The sequence below is a fragment of the Heteronotia binoei genome, chromosome 9 (genome assembly GCF_032191835.1).
Source record: "Heteronotia binoei isolate CCM8104 ecotype False Entrance Well chromosome 9, APGP_CSIRO_Hbin_v1, whole genome shotgun sequence".
Classification (NCBI taxonomy): domain Eukaryota; kingdom Metazoa; phylum Chordata; class Lepidosauria; order Squamata; family Gekkonidae; genus Heteronotia; species Heteronotia binoei.
Genome location: NC_083231.1, coordinates 91,718,846 through 91,738,456, shown reverse-complemented (window position 1 = coordinate 91,738,456; position 19,611 = coordinate 91,718,846). Strand labels below are relative to the sequence as shown.

The following is a 19,611-nucleotide window of genomic DNA, read 5'->3' as shown; positions in this document are numbered from 1 at the left end:
CACTTTTCCAGGCTCCTTCCTTCCCCCAATCAACTGGCCAGCGGGGAGAAGCCCCGCCCCCACAGCCACCATGTGACTTTTCACCTCCGGAGGCTTCAGTCTCCAATTGGAAAGGCTTCCTCTTGGGATGGTGTGTCTGTGTTACTGTTGGCAGCAACTGGTGAGTAGAGATGCCAATCCCTCACTTCAGAGTCACCAGAAATGGGGGGAGGGAGGGAGGGAGGGAAATGTCTGCTGGGCACTTCATTATTCCCTATGTGGAGATCAATTCTTATAGGGTATAATGGAGAATTGATTTGGAGGTATCAGAGGCTCTGGGGGGGGCTGTTTTGTGAGGTAGAGGCACCATATTTTCAGTATAGCATCTAGTGCCTCTCCCCAAAATACCCCCCAAGTTTCAAAACAATTGGACCAGGGGGTCCAATTCTATGAGCCCCAAAAGAAGGTGCCCCTATCCTTCGTTATTTCCTATGGAAGGAAGGCATTTAAAAAGGTGTGCTGTCCCTTTAAATGTAATGGCCAGAACTCCCTTGGAGTTCAATTATACTTGTCACACCCTTGCTCCTGGCTCTGTTCCCAAGGTCTCCTGGCTCCACCCCAAAGTCCCCAGATATTTCTTGAATTGGACTTGGCAACCCTATATATCCAGGGTTGGAATTCTAGCAAGAGCTCCTTTGCATATTAGGCCACCCCTCCCCCCCTCCCCCGACATAGCCAGTCCTTCAAGAGTTCACAGAAAAGAGCCTTTTAAGTTCTTGGAGGATTGGCTACATCAGGGGAGCTCCTGCTAGAATTCCACTCCTAGATATATCTTTCTAGCCTTACAAAAACTGCACCAATCCATTAGTCACTGAACTTATTATCTTTGAAGCCCTAAATAAATTGGGATTATGGCTCAAGATGCATAAAGGGACATGTACACCTATAAAGACATTCAGAGTAGCCAGGTCCCCCTGGCCACTAGTGGGAGATATGGGGGGGTAAGGTTGCCATGGCATCTAGTTAGCTTTCTTATACGAGATCATTATCTCCTGGCAAGAGATATACATCAACAGCATTTGGTCCATTATAGGTATTGTACTCAGGTGAAAATATTTCTAGAGATTCTTGCCCACATTTTGTCTTTTCATTAAAACATCTCTATTTATATTTTTAACATTGACTAGAATAAAAGGATCTGAGAATGCATGAATTGACTTTACGTAGATAATAAAAGAAAGCAACTATTTAAACCCATTTAAATGCCTTATCAAAAGTAAGCAGGTCTCAAAGCATGGAGTCCCTCCTAAAAAACCAGTCAATCCCGACTCTTATATATAAGTTTTCAAAGTTGTTGTTTAACGGTAGCCTGATCTTCTCTGATCTTGGAACCTAAGCGGATCAGCCTTGGTTAATGTTTGGATGGGAGACCACCAAAAAGGCATGGATCCAGTGCTCCTCCTCTCTAGGAGTGGGCTTTATATTTCCACACACACACACCCATAACCAAGCCTTTTTTTGAGCAGGAATGCACAGGAACACAGTTCCAGCTGGCTTGGCATTAGGGTGTCTAATATCCTAATACGCAAATGAGTTCCTGACGGGCTTTTTCTACAACCCCCCCCCCATGTGAAACAATGGTAAAATCAGAGGTGTGGCCTAATATGTACAGTTTTGTGAAGTCCCAGTACAAATCAGTTCAGGAAGTTTTTTTGCTTGTTCAGTATGAACAAATCACATTTGATTGACACCTTCAATACAGTCAGTCTGACTGTTGAATATGTTTATGGTGAAACTGGCAGCTTCACTACCTTGGGCCAGTCACACATTCTCAGCCTAACCTCTCAAGATTATTGTAAGGATAAAATGGAGGAGAAGAGAATAATATTAACCTCTTTGGGACCTCATTGAGGTATGAAGGTGGGGTATAAATGAGGTTAATAATATAAGAAGATCTAGCCATCAAGTTACAACTGACATATGGCAACCCCATCCATGGGGCATTCTAGGCAAGAGAGGAGCAGAGGTAGTTTGCCATTGCCCACTTCGACATACTAACCCCCATCTTCCTTGTTGGTCTCTCATCCAAGTGCTGACTGTAGTCAACCCTGCTTAGTTCTAGGTTTGCCAGGTCAATGGCAGCTACCCGTGGGGAATAGGGGGATAGAGCTGCTAGCTCCAGATTGGGAAACTCCTGGAGACTTGGGGATGGAGCCTGGGGAGTACAAGAGCCTCAGTGGGGTACAATGCCATAGAGTTCCCCCATTTTCTCTGGGGGGAAAAATCTCTCTAGTCGGAAGGCGAGTTGTAATTCGGGGGAATCCCCAGGTCCCACTTGGAGGCTGGCGTCCCTGCTTAACTCCCAAACTTTGGTGAGCTTGGGCTATGCTGGGCTATTGGGGCTGCTTAGAGAAACAAAGAAACGATCCTTTAGAATACAGGTCTCCCCAGGGAATTCTTTCTTGCCATTCCTTCTGCCTGCCATAACGACGGGTGTTTTGTTAGTCTGTCTAAATTTGATTAAATATCAGTGCAAGCCAAACACTGGTTTTGAATGATGAATATTGACAAGCCAGGCCCAGAATCAGCAGTGGAGAATTTTGAGAACGATTTATGGTAGTAAATTTATTTCTGCTATACTGCAGCTAATGACAGGTATGCATGTCAAGACTTAAACGTATTTTTTTCCTGAGCCCATTAACCATTTCCACAAGATGCAAAGGAATGAAGCAGGTGAGGGTAGGAAGAGGACTGGAGCCTCTGAAAGCTCATCTCTAAGCCACTCTTTTTGATTGCTTATCTCTAGCATCTGGCTTCTAAAGGACTGAAACAGGCAAGAGTCTCCTGCTGCAGTGAACTGTGTTTATTGAGATAATTGCCACACATGCATTCAGATTCTCTCTGCTGATACAGAAGCTGTAGGTTTGGAAGGTCAAGAGTAGTAATTATCTGTAATTACACTGGGCTCAGAACAAGGATGGGGGGAATAAACGCTGTCCATTCAATAAGTGATAATAGCTAGAAAATAGGCACTTCTCTGTGCAATTCAACTTAATAAGTAAAATACATGTCTTGGGCCTGAACTGATAAAGAAAATAAAGCCAATCTCTGGAATAAGTGCAGCCTTGCCATTCACCGGGCCTTTAAGGGAAAGGCGTTTGAAAGCTGAGAAATCCTGAGCTGTTGGTAGAGAAGCCTTTCCACAAGCGGAAATAACTTGGTTGATATGATGTATCAAAGCTTTGATAGCATCCAGCTAGGCTTGTGTGTGTGTTAAGTGCTCTCGGGTCACTTCTGACTTATGGCAATAAATTAATGTTCTCCAAAATGTCCTTTTCCTCTCCACCCCCTCTTGGGGGATCCCCCCACCCCTGACATGATGTACTGGCTAAGAGCACTTTAAAGACGCCATCAGGGTTTGTAATTCTTTACTGTAATTGATTTTATATATATGTATTTTTTACTGTTATACATTGTCCTGAGCCTGGCGCTAGCCAGGATAGGGTGATTCATTAAATGTAATTAATAACAACAACAAAAACAGCCTTGCTCAGATCTTGCAAACTGAGGGCCATAGGCTTGCCAGTCTCCAGGCCCAGGTGGGGGATCCCCTGGTTTTTCAGACTCCTCCCAGACACCAGCCAACTGGCCAGCTGAGGGAAGCCCTGCCCCAACAGCCACCATGAGCCTTCAAACCTCAGCAGGTTTAGAAAAGGCTTGCAGCTGTTTGTATTTCTGAATGTGTGGGTGAGCAGACAGAGCCAGGTTACTCTCAGTCCCTCTGTTTTGTTTGGAGAAAAACTCCTCCACCACCCCCAGGCTGTTCTTTTGTTTTCCTATTAGTCTGAAGAAGTTGGTTGAAGTACAGCAGATGGTTATATTCAGCAACATGAGTAAATTGCTCCAGTGAGATCACAAAACTGTGTGCTTGCTGTGTTTATTTTGATTGCACCAGATGTGATACTGAAACTTTGGTGCCTCTACCTCAGAAAACAGCCCCCCAGAGCCCCAGATATCCACAGATTGAGTCTTTGTTATACCCTCTGGAGACTGGTCTCCAGAGGGTATAATGGAGTGCCCAGCCGACATTCAAACCCCACCTCTTCTGATAACCCTGAAGCAGGGGGAGGGCCTCCATGCCAGGGATTCCCCTGTCCCCAACTGTGGACTGGCAACCCTAGCAGAGGATCCAAAAAATCTTTGATATTGCTCTGGAGAGGAAATACAGGCAATGCAATCCTTAGCAGAATTACACTCTTCCAAGACCATTGAATTCAAAAGATTTAGAAAGGTGTTTAGGACTGCACTGAAAGTCTGGCACCTCTTCCATTGTTCCTTTGTGCCACAATAGAAACCTTGCATGATCGGAGCTGATGTCGATGAGCATGTGCTTGAGGGCACATGCATGGTGCTCCTGAACTGTCACAAGAATCAGATGCTAGGGGAGCAGTATGGATTGCAAATGTTTCCTGCTGGAGGATTACAAAGGTTCCTTCTGTGAAAAGAAAAAAGGGTTTGAGATAGCAGTTCAAGTGATATTTCTTCATCAAATTGCTTACAGGTTAAGGGGTAATTTTTAGATAGATGTGGATGATAAAGCAATATAATCTCCAACCTGGATCATCCGAGTGTAATATAAGTTAAAGAGTTTATACAAAGAAGGCCTTGATAATATCCTATTAAGATGCTCTAAAGGTGCTTTTAAAAAGTAAAGGTAGTCCCCTGTGCAAGCACCAGTCGTTTCCAACTCTGGGGTAATGTCACATCACGTTTTCATGGCAGACTTTTTAAAGGTGCTTTATGTTCATTTAAATTCAGTTTGAAATACATAGACAAGTGCAAATGAAGGACATCTTTAGAATACTATATATGAGACTGTTTCTACTGAATCTAATCATCTCCACTGCTGAAATGTTTTTTGCAGACTAAACCGGGGCTTCTTTGTATGCACTGTATGTGATCTATTGCTGAGCAAGGGCATATTTCTGGAAATGATACAGAGCCCAAGTTTCCCTTAGCACAAAAGCCTATAAGGCTCAAAGCCCATTTGGTTCATTCCAAGTGAAGCCACCATGCTTTTCTTGCAACAAGCAATATACACACATGCCTATACATAATCTGAGAAGATAGTTTGCTCCTTCAAAAACAACTATTAAAATGTGAATTAGGGAAGAGAAACAAGATATTTCCACTCACAAAAGGAAAACAGGATTCTATACAACTTCCCAAGACTTCCAAAATCATTTGCAGTTTTCTCTGTATTGGGAAGAATGGATAGAGCCAATAATCAGAAAAGCCTGTTTAGTATCTTTTTGTGTCCACTACACATCCTTTATCATTTGCAAGTAATTTTTCTGAAGAAGATACATTTCCATGCACTAACATGTTAAGGGATGCTACAAATATACTGGCTGCATAAATTCAAGCTGTGAAGAAGCCAACAGCAGATTTAAATGATTCAGACTGTAATTTACAGTTCCTAAATGGGGGTTTGTCCTAGGAGTAGTATTAGCAATGTACTCCTATGATGGCCCCATCCTCTGCCCTCCCTTAGAGGCACGATTTTCCCTCCATTTGTCTTTCCCTCTTGTGACTGAGTCACCAGAGTCATGTTTTCTTCTTTGCTGAAGAACTCTGGCTGTCCCACCCTATCTCAGTACAATATTTTGACTCTTGACTCAGCCCAGGAACCTGAGGGAAGGGTCAGGATCATCCTGTAACTTAAACCACTTAAATAGCACTTGAGGCATTTTGAAATTCAAAAATATTTTATTTAACATAGAGGGGAAAGGCCAAGAGAAATCAGGGGTTGAAATTTCTGAGATAAATGACTGAGTACATGCCCAGACTTTAATTAGTCTGTTTCAGGCTATTTAGAGTTTCTTGAAGTATTTATATCTTGATGTTGCAAGGCTTTTGTTCCAATGTTTTCCCAAACACCATAGTAAACTTTCTGTGAGCATTCTGACTCTTTTGGTTTTCAGAAGGCTGCTGCATTCTTTTCAGTACCCAACCCCTTCTCTTGAAACACCAGTACTCATCCTGAGTTTTTAACCAACTCTTAAGGTCTTTAAAGGCAGTTTTTAACCACACCAGACTAGGGATTTCTGCACTCTTCAAAGCTAACTCCCTGTTTGACTGGATAAGGACTCTCTTCTCTAGAAGATCTATCTGCTTTCTTTGGCCCAGGGGAGAGTCTTCAACTAACTTCCCAAACTTTACCACAGTTCTCTGTGTAAAACTGCTCTCGGCTAAGGCTGAAATCAAACTCAGTCAAGGCAGAAATCTGACTGAATCTCTCCTTGGCAAGCAGCTCTCTCATGACTTTATTTGCTGAACTGATGCTAACCAATTGGAGTGCTTGGAACAGCCTGTTACTCTCTGGCTCTGTGAAGAATTTACCCTTCACAGCCCTTCAGCTGTTTGTACAACACTTCTAAGCTTCTATAAGTCCAATAAACTTAAACTTTAAAAGTGCAGTCTGTCACAAGCCTTATTATATATATTCCAAAATGGCTTCTGCATTGCTAAAATTACATGGTGTTATCAAAAAACTGTAGGTCAGTTCATTCATTTTATATCTCACTTGCTGGTTTAAACAAATATGATCACTATTATATGAAATACTAAAGATTTTGCCATTTTTGCTGTGCATGGACAACCATGAGAATCTTTAAACACTTCTGCACATAGCTGTAAAGGTCACTAGATATTCAGCCATAATAATGAATTTCTTGTATGTGTGCTTGCTTTCCCATACATTTTGATGATTAATGATGACACCTAAATATGGAACCATCACAACTTGTCGATGGCCTGATCAAGAAATGTTGGGTACAAATAAAAAAGGGCTTTGGAGAGACCTACCACTTTATATTTGTCCCCAGCATTACATTAGACAGGGTAATGAGGCCTGTCTCAGGTGGCAGTTACTGAGGTAACATTTGAGGGGAGCAAGTTGTCAATTATATATATATAATGCTGCCACAGAGAGCACCATTGAGATTTGTTTGCCTCAGGCATCAAAATATCTTCAGCCTTCTCTCAGGATGGTTCCATCTTTCCCCACTTACAGTACCTGGTTAGCTAATGCTAGGCAGAGAGTACTATGCTAGATAGACCTTGGATCTGATGCTGCATGACAGTTTTTCAGTTCTTATTCAGCCTACTGCTATCATATATCTACAGGAGCATGTTCTGTAAGAGATCACCAGCACCATAGAACAGGCACATACAGACCTTCAGATCAACAGAAAAATCCTGTTGCCATATTCCATCTTTTAACTTAGGGACAAAACAGGAGCTGCTTATTCTTTTTTTTAGATTTTCAAATTTTTATTAAGTTTGGGCATAAACAGAAAGAATAAAGCGGGAATACAGAAGCAAAAAAAGGAGAAAGGGGGGAGGGAGAACAAGATAGAAAAACAATAGGCAGCAAATATATCAGTTACATTTCTATCTCAAAGCATAATACCAATTTTTTTCTACCTGCAAGTCTTTGAATTTTAACCCAATATAACCATTAAGTTCTACAGTCTTATTATTTCCTTATATATATTTTTACTATTCTATTGCTTATGGTATAAATTTAAGCTATACATCTTCAATACATACAAACGAGAAAAGCAGAAAGAGAGGGGGGGAAAACCAATCACAAGATAGAACTAACCAGTTAACTTTAGTAATATTAAAAATAAGAACTAATTAATTAATTTGACAATGTTGAGAATAAACATAAGCAGAAGAGATGAATATAATTTCTTTATCCTTAATACTAACTTAATTATTTGTAGCAGGAGAGAAAGAAGAAAAACAGAAAACACAATACTTTGTCTATTTCATTATAAACAGAGTCTCAAATCAAAAACATCAGGAGCAGATCTTTAGAAATATAAAATATCTGTATTGTCTACTTTATTATAAATTGACCCAAGTTACTTATTTGTCTGGTTTGAATATTTAAGATTCTTTAAAAACTTTTGGAGATTATAACTCCTATTTTCATATTATTCTAAAAAAAACAAGTTTAATAAGCAGTAACAGCCTCATCTCCCACACTTGTTTATTTTGCCTAAGGAAGAAATCATACAATCTCTATAACCCACTCTCTATTCAATTGTTCTATTTAGCTTTAAAAATATACAATCCATAGATAAAAATGACAAACAGAAGAGAAACATCCAAATTCTTAAAACCTCGCTTGCCATTTCAAAGCCACACACCAGTTTCCTTTTATTAGTTCAATGTTGACCAATTTCTTTTTGAAAGCTTTCCAAGTCTTGATCTTCTTGATGAAGTCTGCCTCTTCTCCCTTTGGCACATTCATCCAATTTGCTAAAAGTGGTGAGGCCTCCATGCCATCAATTCCTCCTGTAAAAACTTTAATCAGTCTTGATTTCCGCATCTTCTTTATAACTGTGTACTATGTCTCCATTTTGATTTCTTTCTACTCCTTTCCCAATGGGTCTTTATTCACTTCCTTCGACTCCGTAGATATCACTGGGGTCTCTTTACCACTCCGCTCATGTAGATTTTCAGTTTCGCTGTATTTCAAAATAAAAGTTTCCACCCTGTTTTGTATCAGCTCTGCCAACAGACCGATTTCCTGCTTTAAAGAGAATATGGTAACCAAAACATCTTTTTTATCAAGCGCTTCAGGCTGGAACGCTATCTTCTCCACAGTATAACTCAGTCTGATAATCAAAGTTGAAAAATTCTTCAAAGTCCCAGATAGTCTATCCTTCTAAATCTCCTCCAGCAGTGTGCTTTTCTCTTACATTTCGGTTGTAACCATTTCAGTCCCGATCAAGTATCAAATGCATTTCTCTTAAAGGTGCATCCAGCTTTTATTCAGACCATATTGTAATACAATAATGTTCTCATTATAGCTTGTTTTATTGTAAACCAAATCCGTTCAAATATCTATGCTCAGTCCAATTTAAATTATTGAGAATTAACAAAGAAGTTTGTTCTTTGTCTTTTTGAAGCCTCCCTTGCAGGGAAGGCGGGGGGTATCCTCCTCTTCCCCTTTTTTTGAACAGTCCCAATTGGCGGTGTAGTCGATCCATTAGTCGGTAGTATTAAAAAAATAGACTTACTTGCATAGTAGTATTTCAATGATTAAGGTAGAAGAGTGATATATTAAAAGCTTGTTAGAAGAAGAAAGCAGTCGGACATTCACCTCTAGCTGCCATCATGGCAACCATGACGGTGGAGCATTGGAATGGACAGGAGGAACAGGGACTAGCTGCTGCTGTTTCCCTGACTCTTGTGGAGCCCCTTGCTGTCAGGAGACCCTTCCAGATGTAATCCAGTGCACACAGGGCCCCCCTCAAGATGCCACAACTGTGGCACCCCTCCTACTGCCCGGTTCAGGGGGCTGCTGAAGGGGAGCTCCGCGGACCCCACCGAGCTCGAGATGCCAAAAACCCCAGGAGCTGCTTATTCATGTGTTTGCCTCCTTGTATGTCCAGGATGGGAAAGGGGAGAGGGGAGGAAGTCTAAATGCTTTGCATGGAATGAAACAAAGATGTAAAGGCATCTGGATCTCCATTAGAAAGGCCACTTTTCAAGGTATAAGCCCATGTGGCAGCTTCACTCAGCACAACAAGGCCTCTTGTTGTTCTAAGGCAGGGGTGTCAAGTGTCCTGCCTGTGGGACAGAACCAGCTGACCAGGGCTTTAATTAGGCCCAAGGGCTCTTTTCTCCCCCCTCCTGTCCTCACCCTTTGAAGCCTTGAGGCTGCCAAAGTTCCCAGCTCGTTCCTCCTTGTCTGCAGGCTGAAGCAGGAAGTGATTCTGGGCCTGCAAAGCTGCAAATAAAATGCAGAATTGACTTTCCATTAAGGTCTCTGTGTCCAGACAGATTATTTTGGGAGTAGTTTGTCTGGGCACAGAGACCTTAATGAAAATCCATTCTGTGTTTTCCTTGCAGCTTTGTGTGTGATGCAATGTATTTTAATGGAGTGGGGCTCAGTTTCACTTTTCAGCGTTTATATGGCTAGTTAGAAACTATACCCTACTGGAGTTCTCTGACCTTGGAAATAAAGGGTTCATGCTTTGAACCAGCATGTCTCTGCTGAATGGACTTATAACTGGTGCCTGGTGAGTACTTTAACCCGGGAACCCACAGCCAAAGGGGGATATTACACTGAAGAGCCATTGCCAATCTGAGTAGACCTGGGAGCAGAGGGAGAAGCTTGCAATGACTAGCCATTTCAAGTTTTCCTAAACACAGAGTATTTTACATTTTTGGTTTATATTTTTAGTTTTTGCTTTTATTGGGGGAAATGCTTCAGGAAAGAGAACACAGGAAAATGAAACAGGGAGGAGGAAGGGTTTAGCAGTCCTAGCTCATTCTCTCTTTTCAGGTGGGTAGCCATGGTGGTCTGTAGTAGGAGAGCAAAATTTGAATCCAGTAGCACCTTAGAGCCCAACAGGATTTCCAGAATATAACTTCTGAGAGTCAAAGCTCCATCAGATACAAGACAAAGAGAGCTTTGACTCTTGGAGTTCATACCCTGGAAATCTTTGTTTGGTCTTTAAGGTGTTACTGGACTCTAATCTTGCTGTTCTTTCTTAGCACTGCTCTACATTCTTTACTCTAATAGGACTGGAGATCTCCCAGAGGTCAGTTCCCCTGGAGCAAATGGCTGCTTTGGAGTGTGGAGACTATGACATTATATCCCTGTAAGGCAGAGGTGTTGAACTCATTTGTTATGAGGGCCAGATCTGTTGGGCCAGGCCATGTCTGTCATAAAATGTAATGCCAAGTAGCAGAGATATAAACTTTATAAATGACACAAACACAAAGATTTTTTAAAAGCTTAAAATAAAACATGCTTAAAACATTAGCACTCATTGATCTTAAAGGTGCTTTCTTTGTATCTCTCTCATGAGATCCAGGGAACTGGGCAAAGGAAGCTCTAGCTCTTTCCTTCCTTCCCCAGGGGACCAGGAGGAGGAGGAGCTTCAGAAGGAAGACAGGCTTGGCTCCGTAACTCTGCTGTGGGATTGAGCCTGGCAAAGCAAACTATTCCTCCCCAAGGGAGAAGCCTCAGCCAGTAGAGAAAATAGAGGCTTTGCTCTATTGCTCTTGTGTGATTGAGCAAGCCTAGCAAAGCAAGCTGTGATGCAGAAGGGAGCAAGAGAGAGGGAGAAGGAATCAGATGACAGCCAATTGCTCAGGGGCTTGATAGATACCCTCCAGGGGCCTGGTTCAGCCCCCGGGCCACATGTTTGACACTCCTGCTCTAAGGTCCCTTGCCTCCTGAAACCTTGCCCACCACAGGCTCCACCCCCAAAATCTCTTGGAATTTCCCAACCCAGAGCTGACAACTCTGTGCATGAATGAGGAAATAATATGCATAAAATATACACTGTTGCCCTTTCATATCTAATATGGTGCTCAGTACTGTGAAAGAATGCAGCAAGCTTTTTCATTCCCATGCCTTTAGAACAACATTCCAAAGGAGAACCAGCTAGCCCTGCCTGCCTGCCTGCCCACTGCCAGCTGGTGTGTAACAAGTTTTGTTTTGTGTCCTCAAGACTTAGTGTCGTGACCTGGAAACTGTGTCTTGTGCCCAGTGTTCCCTCTAAGCTGATTTGGTGTGAGCCAGCTCACAGTTTTTTAGCCTTCAGTTCACACATTTTTGTCTTAGCTCAGGAAAAATGGCCCCAGAGGAAACTGTAATTTATGCAGTAGCTCACAACTTTAATGCCAATAGTTCACAAAGCAGAAGTTTTGTTCACAAGATTCCACAGCTTAGAGGGAGTATTTGTGCCTCCATGGTTTCACCTTGTGATTTTTAAAAGGTATTTTTATCACACTTCATGTATTTTGATTTGCAAGTTTGGCTAGGGCAGCTGTATTGTACAGGAAATTGCTCCCAGTGCCTGGGCTGCAAATGCAATGGATAAGTTTTAAAAACAAAGAAATAAACCTGAGTGCTCCTAATTTCTCTTACATTAAAAATCCCTCCTTTTCTAGTTGCATTGTGAGTATATCCATAGTCTTTAAAATACACCTTCCAAATAGCGTGAAGAAAGAATTCCGCCTCTACCACCACCACCGATTGCATTGCTGCAGCTGCTAACAATAGAATTGATTTCAGTTTACCTTCTTCAAAAGCATCCCAAGTGACAAATAAAAGGGACAACAAACTCCTGACCTGCTATTTCAGAACAGTGCTTAATGACCTCATCCACAAATGTACAATTATGATCACAGCCATCTTAAATGGTCTGGATACTTAACAAACTGGTGTTCTTCTTCACACGTTTTAGCTGCAGCTGTTATTCTGGACCATAGAGGAGCTGGGGGATAGCCATTATATGTCCAATTATAACACTGTATCCCCTCTAGAAATGATGTGTTTAACTAGGCCACAAAGGGCAAAAGTGCAGTTAAAAGCTCATTGATAACAAATATGCATCACAAGGGTAGGGGTGCATAGACAATGGGATTGTTTTGAGAGAGACAGGAATGCTCATTAGTTATCAGCCTTAACAACTTGTCTGTCTTCCTGTTCCTTTCAGAAGATATTACTTTTAAAGAAAAGAATTCCATTAAATAGAGCTCTGTGGGCTATGAAGATGAATAATAATGAAGTGGGACCTGCGCCCCCACCTGAATGCTGTGGGTTGGATCCAAGCAGCTTTTTTGCTCAATTTCAGCCAAGTCTCCTCCTTACTACAGCCCCCCTTGTCTAGGGTTGCTAGCCTCCAGGTCTTAGCAGCCCTGCTTTGTGGGGCTTCTCCCTGCTTCTGTCCAGCTGGACAGGAGGGATCCCCTCCCCTTAAAACAGTGATGTCCTTGATGTAATGATGTCATGTAGAAGTGACCTCATGCTGGGGACATCACACAGGGACACTCTAGTTTGAGGGCAAAGCTCTATGGTTTGAGGACAATTTTAACATAGAGTTCTGCCCTCAAACCAGTGTCCCCATGTAATGTCCCTGACATGATGGCATCACTTCCATATAACATCATCACATTGGTGACATTGCTGTTTGGGGTGGAGGCCCTCCCACCTCCTGGAAGGCTCCCTCTCTCCCCCTGCCTGGCAACCCCCTACCAGTCCCATAGGGCTTTTGACTATGCAGGTCCCATGATCTACAGCATAGCCTATTTGGTAGTCAAAAGGGACCAGTTCCTCCACTTTTCACCCATGAAAAAACTGACTGAATCCAACCCATTGCCTGGCTTCCCACTGCTGTGCAGTTGAGTTCTTTATGTTTTAACTGAGCAACAGTATCTTGAAACACTGGAGGGGGGGAGGAGACTTTCTTCCTAGGCTTCCTTTTTGCCCACCCTTGAGGAACTGAGGAGTGGGAGAAAAAAATGGCCTCTATATAGTCATGGTCTAGAAATTTCTCTTAGTCTCTTTACCATAGAGACTATGAGAGGCAGCCTGGAGCATCACCTAAAAGTTACATCATCCCAAAACTTCATCCTCCCCCCCCCCCCCGAAAAATCTTCCAATGTTTGCCAAGGCAGTGTTGGGAACCCTACCATTCTCCTTAACCTTATGCAAGGAGAACTAGGCTATGATTTATCATTAAGAAAGCCCCCATTACTTAGGAAAGGGACTAGGGAAGAGGTATTAAGACTATAAAGTTCTCATTCTTGGGAAGGGAAGCCGGAGGTGTAAGATGGTTGATATAGTGATCATAATTTAGAGACAAGAAAAATAGATGATCGGAGTTTACAGTGGATCCCAGGTTCAAGAGTAGACAACTCTATTCTGACTCCATATGAAAAAATAAAGTGTTACTTACTTGAAGGACATGCCAAAGAAGAAGTAAATGTAATATTTCATTGCCAAACAAATACTGTATCTCCAGGCCTTCACACTTCCTGCTCCAGCTCCTTTCACTCTAGGTAGCACAGCTCTTAGACACTAAGCCTCTGTGTTCTTTATATGTCTAAGTCATTAGAGTGCTGTGGAACGATTGTCTTCTCTTTCATTTCCAAAGATTCTGGCGCTGTTGTCAGAGGAGTTCTGTTGCCCATTCAGCATCATGAGCAAAATGGAAGGACGAGCTTTTTTCTGTCCACTGTCCTCTCCATGGGTTTATCAAGGAAAGTCTGTTTCCAGAGCTGCTGAGAGGCACTACAGATTCCCAAATAAAAGAGCTTTTCAGCATTCTCATTGTCCTTGCTTATGTGTTCCTGTTGCTGGGGGGTGGGGCTGTTCCATATATGTTTTGCTCTCTCTAGTGACTGATTCAATATTGCATTGCTTTATGTCTCATATAACTCCATATAGATATAATTGCAGGGTTTAAAGCTGGACACAAAGCCCAGATTCCATCCAACATATATTGCTGGACTGTTAGTTATATTCTAATCCCCAGAGAGAACTGTTTGGAAATCTTTCTCTCCTTCTCTGTAACCTAGTGAATGGGATTGATTACCGCTGCCTCCAGAAAGATAATGAAATAGAAATCACAAGGACTGTTAGTAAATTTCTGGAGAAAGCCATTAAAATCTATGTGGGGCATGTTTCACTATAAATTTTATTAGCTTATTGTTCTTAATCTTAGACTGTATATCTTGTCTGTCCTTATTTCATGTTATGCCTGAGTAAGCCAATAAAAGGGATGATGATGATGATGATGATGATGATGATGATGAAGAAGAAGAAGAAGAAGAAGAAGAAGAAGAAGAAGAAGAAGAAGAAGAAGAAGAAGAAGAAGAAGAAGAAGAAGAAGAAGAAGAAGAAGAAGAAGAAGAAGAAGAAGAAGAAGAATATTGAATCAATCACTAGAGGGAGCAAAACATGAACAGAATGGGGGTGTGGGTGGAACTAAAGCAGCAAGAAACACACAAGTGAGAAAAATGAGAATGTGGGAAAGCCCATGGATTCCTGCTGGGGCCCCTTTCACACCAGCTAGGCCTTAAATACCATATAAAAGCAAACTGCACAACTTGCTTAGCTCCAGGGGCTCCCAGAGTCACCAGACTCCCAGAATTTTGTTCCCCTACCCCCCCCCCCCCCGAATCCTGCGTTTCAAGTAGAAGTAGATATTGCATTTATATCTCACTCTCCACTCCGAATCTCAGAGTCTCAGAGCAGCTCGCAATCTCCTTTATCTTCCTCCCCCACAACAGACACCCTGTGAGATGGGTGGGGCCGTGACAGCTCTCCCAGAAGCTGCCCTTTCAAGGACAACTCCTGCGATAGCTATGGCTGATCCAAGGCCATTCCAGTAGCTGCAAGTGGAGGAGTGGGGAATCAGACCCGGTTTTCCCAGATAAGAGTCTGCACACTTAAGCACTGCAACAAACTGGTGTTTGGTAATAAGGGCCAGCTTGTACTCTTTAAATTATTTTATTTATTGATTTTTATTTATTTATTTGTTGCACTTGTATCCCTCCCTCCCCAAATGGGCTCAGGGCGGCTAACAGTCACAATTCGATGACAGATTCACATTATAACAATAAAACATTATTAAAATATTAAAACAGTTTAAATACAGTTCAGATGGCATTCTGTCTGTTTTGAATTAAATTGTGATGATACTGTGGGGTAGATAGTACACACACACACACACACACACGTAGATGTTAAAAGTACCTCCATTTACCTGTAGTTATTAAAAGCCTGCCTGAACAGATATGTCTTACAGGCCCTGCGGAATTGAGATAAATCCCTCAGGGCCCTAGTTTCTCAGGAAGGGCATTCCAGAGGGCAGGCACAACCACAGAGAAGGCTCTTGCCCTTGTAGTGGTCAAACAGACATCCTTTAGCCCGGGGATCTTTAACAGATTTAACGAGCTTGATCGTAGTGCTCTCTGGGGCTCGTGTGGGGAAAGACGGTCCTGAAGGTAGACAGGTCCCAAGCCATATAGGGTTTTAAAGGCCATAACCAGCACTGTGAACCAGACTCAGAACACTACAGGCAACCAGTGCAGCGTCTCCAGTGCAGGTTGGATGTGCACCTGTAAAGGCAGCTCCAATACCAACCTGGCCGCAGTGTTCTGCACCAGTTGCAGCTTCCGGGTCCGAGTCAAGGGCAGTCCCATGTAGAGGGCATTACAGTAGCCTATTCTTGAGGTGAATTATTACAGGAGCCCTTTTTTTCTGAATGTAACGCTCTGCAGTACTGTATGAATACTTTTATTTTTCTTCAAATTAGCAAACATAATTGTAAGCACTGCATATTTTTGGCCCCTTTTGTGTATTCTTGTAAACTACCTGTGAAGGATGTGGATCATGCCTATAACTCACAAGGACAAATAGTGAAAAGAACAGTGAAAAGGCATTTTGTATCAGACGGATGACAGGTTGTGTGGGAATGGGACGTGTCTCAGTGGTAGAGCATCTACTTTGTATGCAGAAGGTCTGAAGTTCAATCCTTGGCACCTCCAGTTGGATCAGGAATTTAGGTGATGGAAATGAACACATCCTGAGACCCTGGACAGCCACTAGCTGTTTGAGAAGACAATAACCTTGATACACTAACAATATCAGACAGCTTCATGTGTTCATGTAATTGATACCCTGCTTCCCTTATGATTATCCCAAAATGCAAGGAGGATTATACTGGAGAAGGTGATTAAAACAAAAGTATATACCACTTTCTCCAGGCTCTCAAAGTAAATGCATAATTCAAAGATTTTTTTTTAACGTGCTTATTTATAATTGTTTCTCAATGCAGGCTCCCATTTGGAAGAACTTCCTACTCTTCTCCACTGTGCAGCTAAATTTGGACTAAAGAAGCTTGCTACTGTTCTGCTCCAACATCCTGGGGCTATTCAGGCTTGCAAGGTAACCAATAAGTATGGAGAAAGCCCAGCATGCGTTGCAGAGAAGCATGGCCAGAAAGAGATTCAGGAAATCATTAAAGAATTGTCAGTAAGTATCTGTACTTGTCCTGCAAGAGCTGTATAATATGTATAACTAGTTTCTTAGGAACTGCTGCTGGTGCTGCCAGAGAAGACAATTTTCTTTCAGAGAAGCAGAGACACCTGTCATATTTAGAAATGCCATTGGGAGTATCTTTGTTCTAACATTCCAAAAGGAGGGGGGAGAACACATTCACAGTTGTAGGGAAAAGTCCTGAACAAGCAGTAAGTTTGCAAATGTTATCAGATGCATAAAAAGAAGGGGGGAAAGCTGTGGCTTACTCCAGCGAGCTCTGTAATGTTCTGCTGATTATGCATGTGATTGCAAAGGTTGGATTGGATCTGCATTAATTTACATAGCTGTCCTTGCCTGTGTGAATGAAAGAAAATTCACAACTCTGTACCTTGTAGGTATTAATACACCACTTACAGTGTGCAACAAGGATCTGGAACCACATTGTCAAAAAACAACAACACATAAACGTTCTTGCAAATGTATCCTGAACAGCCTGTGCCAACGTTCTGCTGAAATGAAGAAGCGGTTTTTGTACCTCCCTGATCTTTGCCCCCCTAGTCGAAATAAGAGACAGACACAAGTATTGGGTTTAAACCGGGCCGCTTTATTAAACTCAATTAATCTGTGAACTCGGCAGGGGTAAGACCTATCCAGACAGGCCCCTGGGGTCACCCACGGACCCCGCCCTGTCAAAGGGCGAGCAACCCTGCCCCCAGCACAAACCCGCCATATTCGGGTTGTAACTGAGCGGCCAGGCCTCCAGCCTTTCTCCACCTGGGCTAGCATCGATCCCCCATGGAAAGATCCGCCGCAGGTGAGGCTCCCCGTGATCTGCATTCCCCGCACTGAGCCGTGTAGCCCATCTGCGGTTCATACAGACCACACGCACCAAAGGTGCTAGGCCATAGGTGCTCCCCTGAAACACTGTGGCCAACACCTCCCCGGCCAGCGACCAACTTATAATCCACCCCCAAAACCTAACACTCTAAGGCAGTACAAAGTAGGCGAAAAACAACTCCACATGGGCCAATTGTGCGGAGATGAAAAAATTCCTACTTGGCCCCCAACAAGGCGACCGGTTGAAACCTGTACTGCCAAGGGAGGGTGGGAGGGCAGAGAGCCGAGAAGACAGCCGCACTGAGTCGGGCGGGGCCAGGGCTTATATAGCCCTGGCGCCACGCCCCGCTCAGACCCCGGATGGGCTGGGGCTGTTGAAGCCTGCTCTCCTTCTTCCAGGCGGGCAAATGCGGCCCCCAGCCTGAACGCCGGCGATGCCGGCTTGGCTGGGAAGGGCCGAGCCTTGCCCCCCTAGTCGAAATAAGAGACAGACACAAGTATTGGGTTTAAACCGGGCCGCTTTATTAAACTCAATTAATCTGTGAACTCGGCAGGGGTAAGACCTATCCAGACAGGCCCCTGGGGTCACCCACGGACCCCGCCCTGTCAAAGGGCGAGCAACCCTGCCCCCAGCACAAACCCGCCATATTCGGGTTGTAACTGAGCGGCCAGGCCTCCAGCCTTTCTCCACCTGGGCTAGCATCGATCCCCCATGGAAAGATCCGCCGCAGGTGAGGCTCCCCGTGATCTGCATTCCCCGCACTGAGCCGTGTAGCCCATCTGCGGTTCATACAGACCACACGCACCAAAGGTGCTAGGCCATAGGTGCTCCCCTGAAACACTGTGGCCAACACCTCCCCGGCCACCGCCAATGCCAAGCCTCTGCTTAGGCATTAGCGCCCCAACGGGCGGCCCAGAGCCGACCGCAAACCCTGCCGAATCTCCTCAAAAAAGGCCCGGTTGCCCAAATCTGATAGATGGACCCCATCCGACCGATACCGGTCAGCATCATCGACCTGTATGGCCGGATGAGGGAGGAAAATTCCCAAGACATCTTCCATGGCTTTTTGTAGTGCCCTATTAGCCCTGCGCCTAGCGCGCTCAATCCCTCCAGGGGAAATGTAAGGTCACCTCCAACTCCAGCCTGGCGATCAAGCTGACCATATTAGGACCAGCCAAAAGACAAGCCCTGGGGTCACCCCCGGACCCCGCCTTGTCCAAGGGTGAGCCACCCTGCCCCCAGCACAAGCCCGCCAGAGTCAGGTTGTTGCTGAGCGGCCAGGCCCAAGCCATTCACCAGCTGCGCGTGCATCAATCCCCCATGGAAAGATCCGCTCGGTTAAGGCTTTCCCGTGATCTGCAGTCCCCCGCATTGAGCAGTGTAGCCCCTCTACAGTCCCTGCAGACCACCTGCACACTTGGTGCTAGGCCATGGGTGCTCCCCTGAGACCGACCAGGTGGATGACCAAGATGCGCGGAGGAGGTGCCCTCCTCTCTCCGCACGGCAATGGGCCAACACAGGCCCCGACGACCCAGCCGTTCTTCCAACTGCACCATCACTGACACCCAGCTGGGCGCCTGTTGGAGAGCACCCGGCACGATGGACCGCCCGAACACCTTGCTGCGTCCGCAGATGAGACCTCTCACTACGAGCCACAGCACCTGAAAAACAGAGAATTGTCAAAACAAATAATGACCGACCGGTGCCTACAACGCTGTCGTCTAGGTGACCACCGGTGCACCTTTCTTTTTCTTTTTAATAAAAGCTGCCAACCGCCACAGGCCAACCAATTTTTAACTTCACGGGCCTGGGGCGCCTGCCCCGCGGTATCACTCGTAAACTACATAGCCAACTCACTATACATAGCACCGAAAAATTGGAGGGCCAACAACAAGGCCGCATGATGCAGAGCGGCCCTGAAAGGGGG

At 44.0% G+C, this 19,611-nt stretch overlaps 1 protein-coding gene across 1 annotated transcript in view; it reads left to right on the top strand.

Moving 5' to 3' along the window:
• The window catches only part of BANK1 (B cell scaffold protein with ankyrin repeats 1), a 213,299-nt gene that overhangs the window by 65,756 nt on the left and 127,932 nt on the right, over positions 1–19,611 (top strand). Inside the window, exon 7 of the mRNA XM_060247386.1 lies at positions 16,644–16,840. Within this exon, the coding sequence (XP_060103369.1) occupies positions 16,644–16,840 (197 nt within the window). The remainder of the gene's footprint in view (positions 1–16,643; positions 16,841–19,611) is intronic.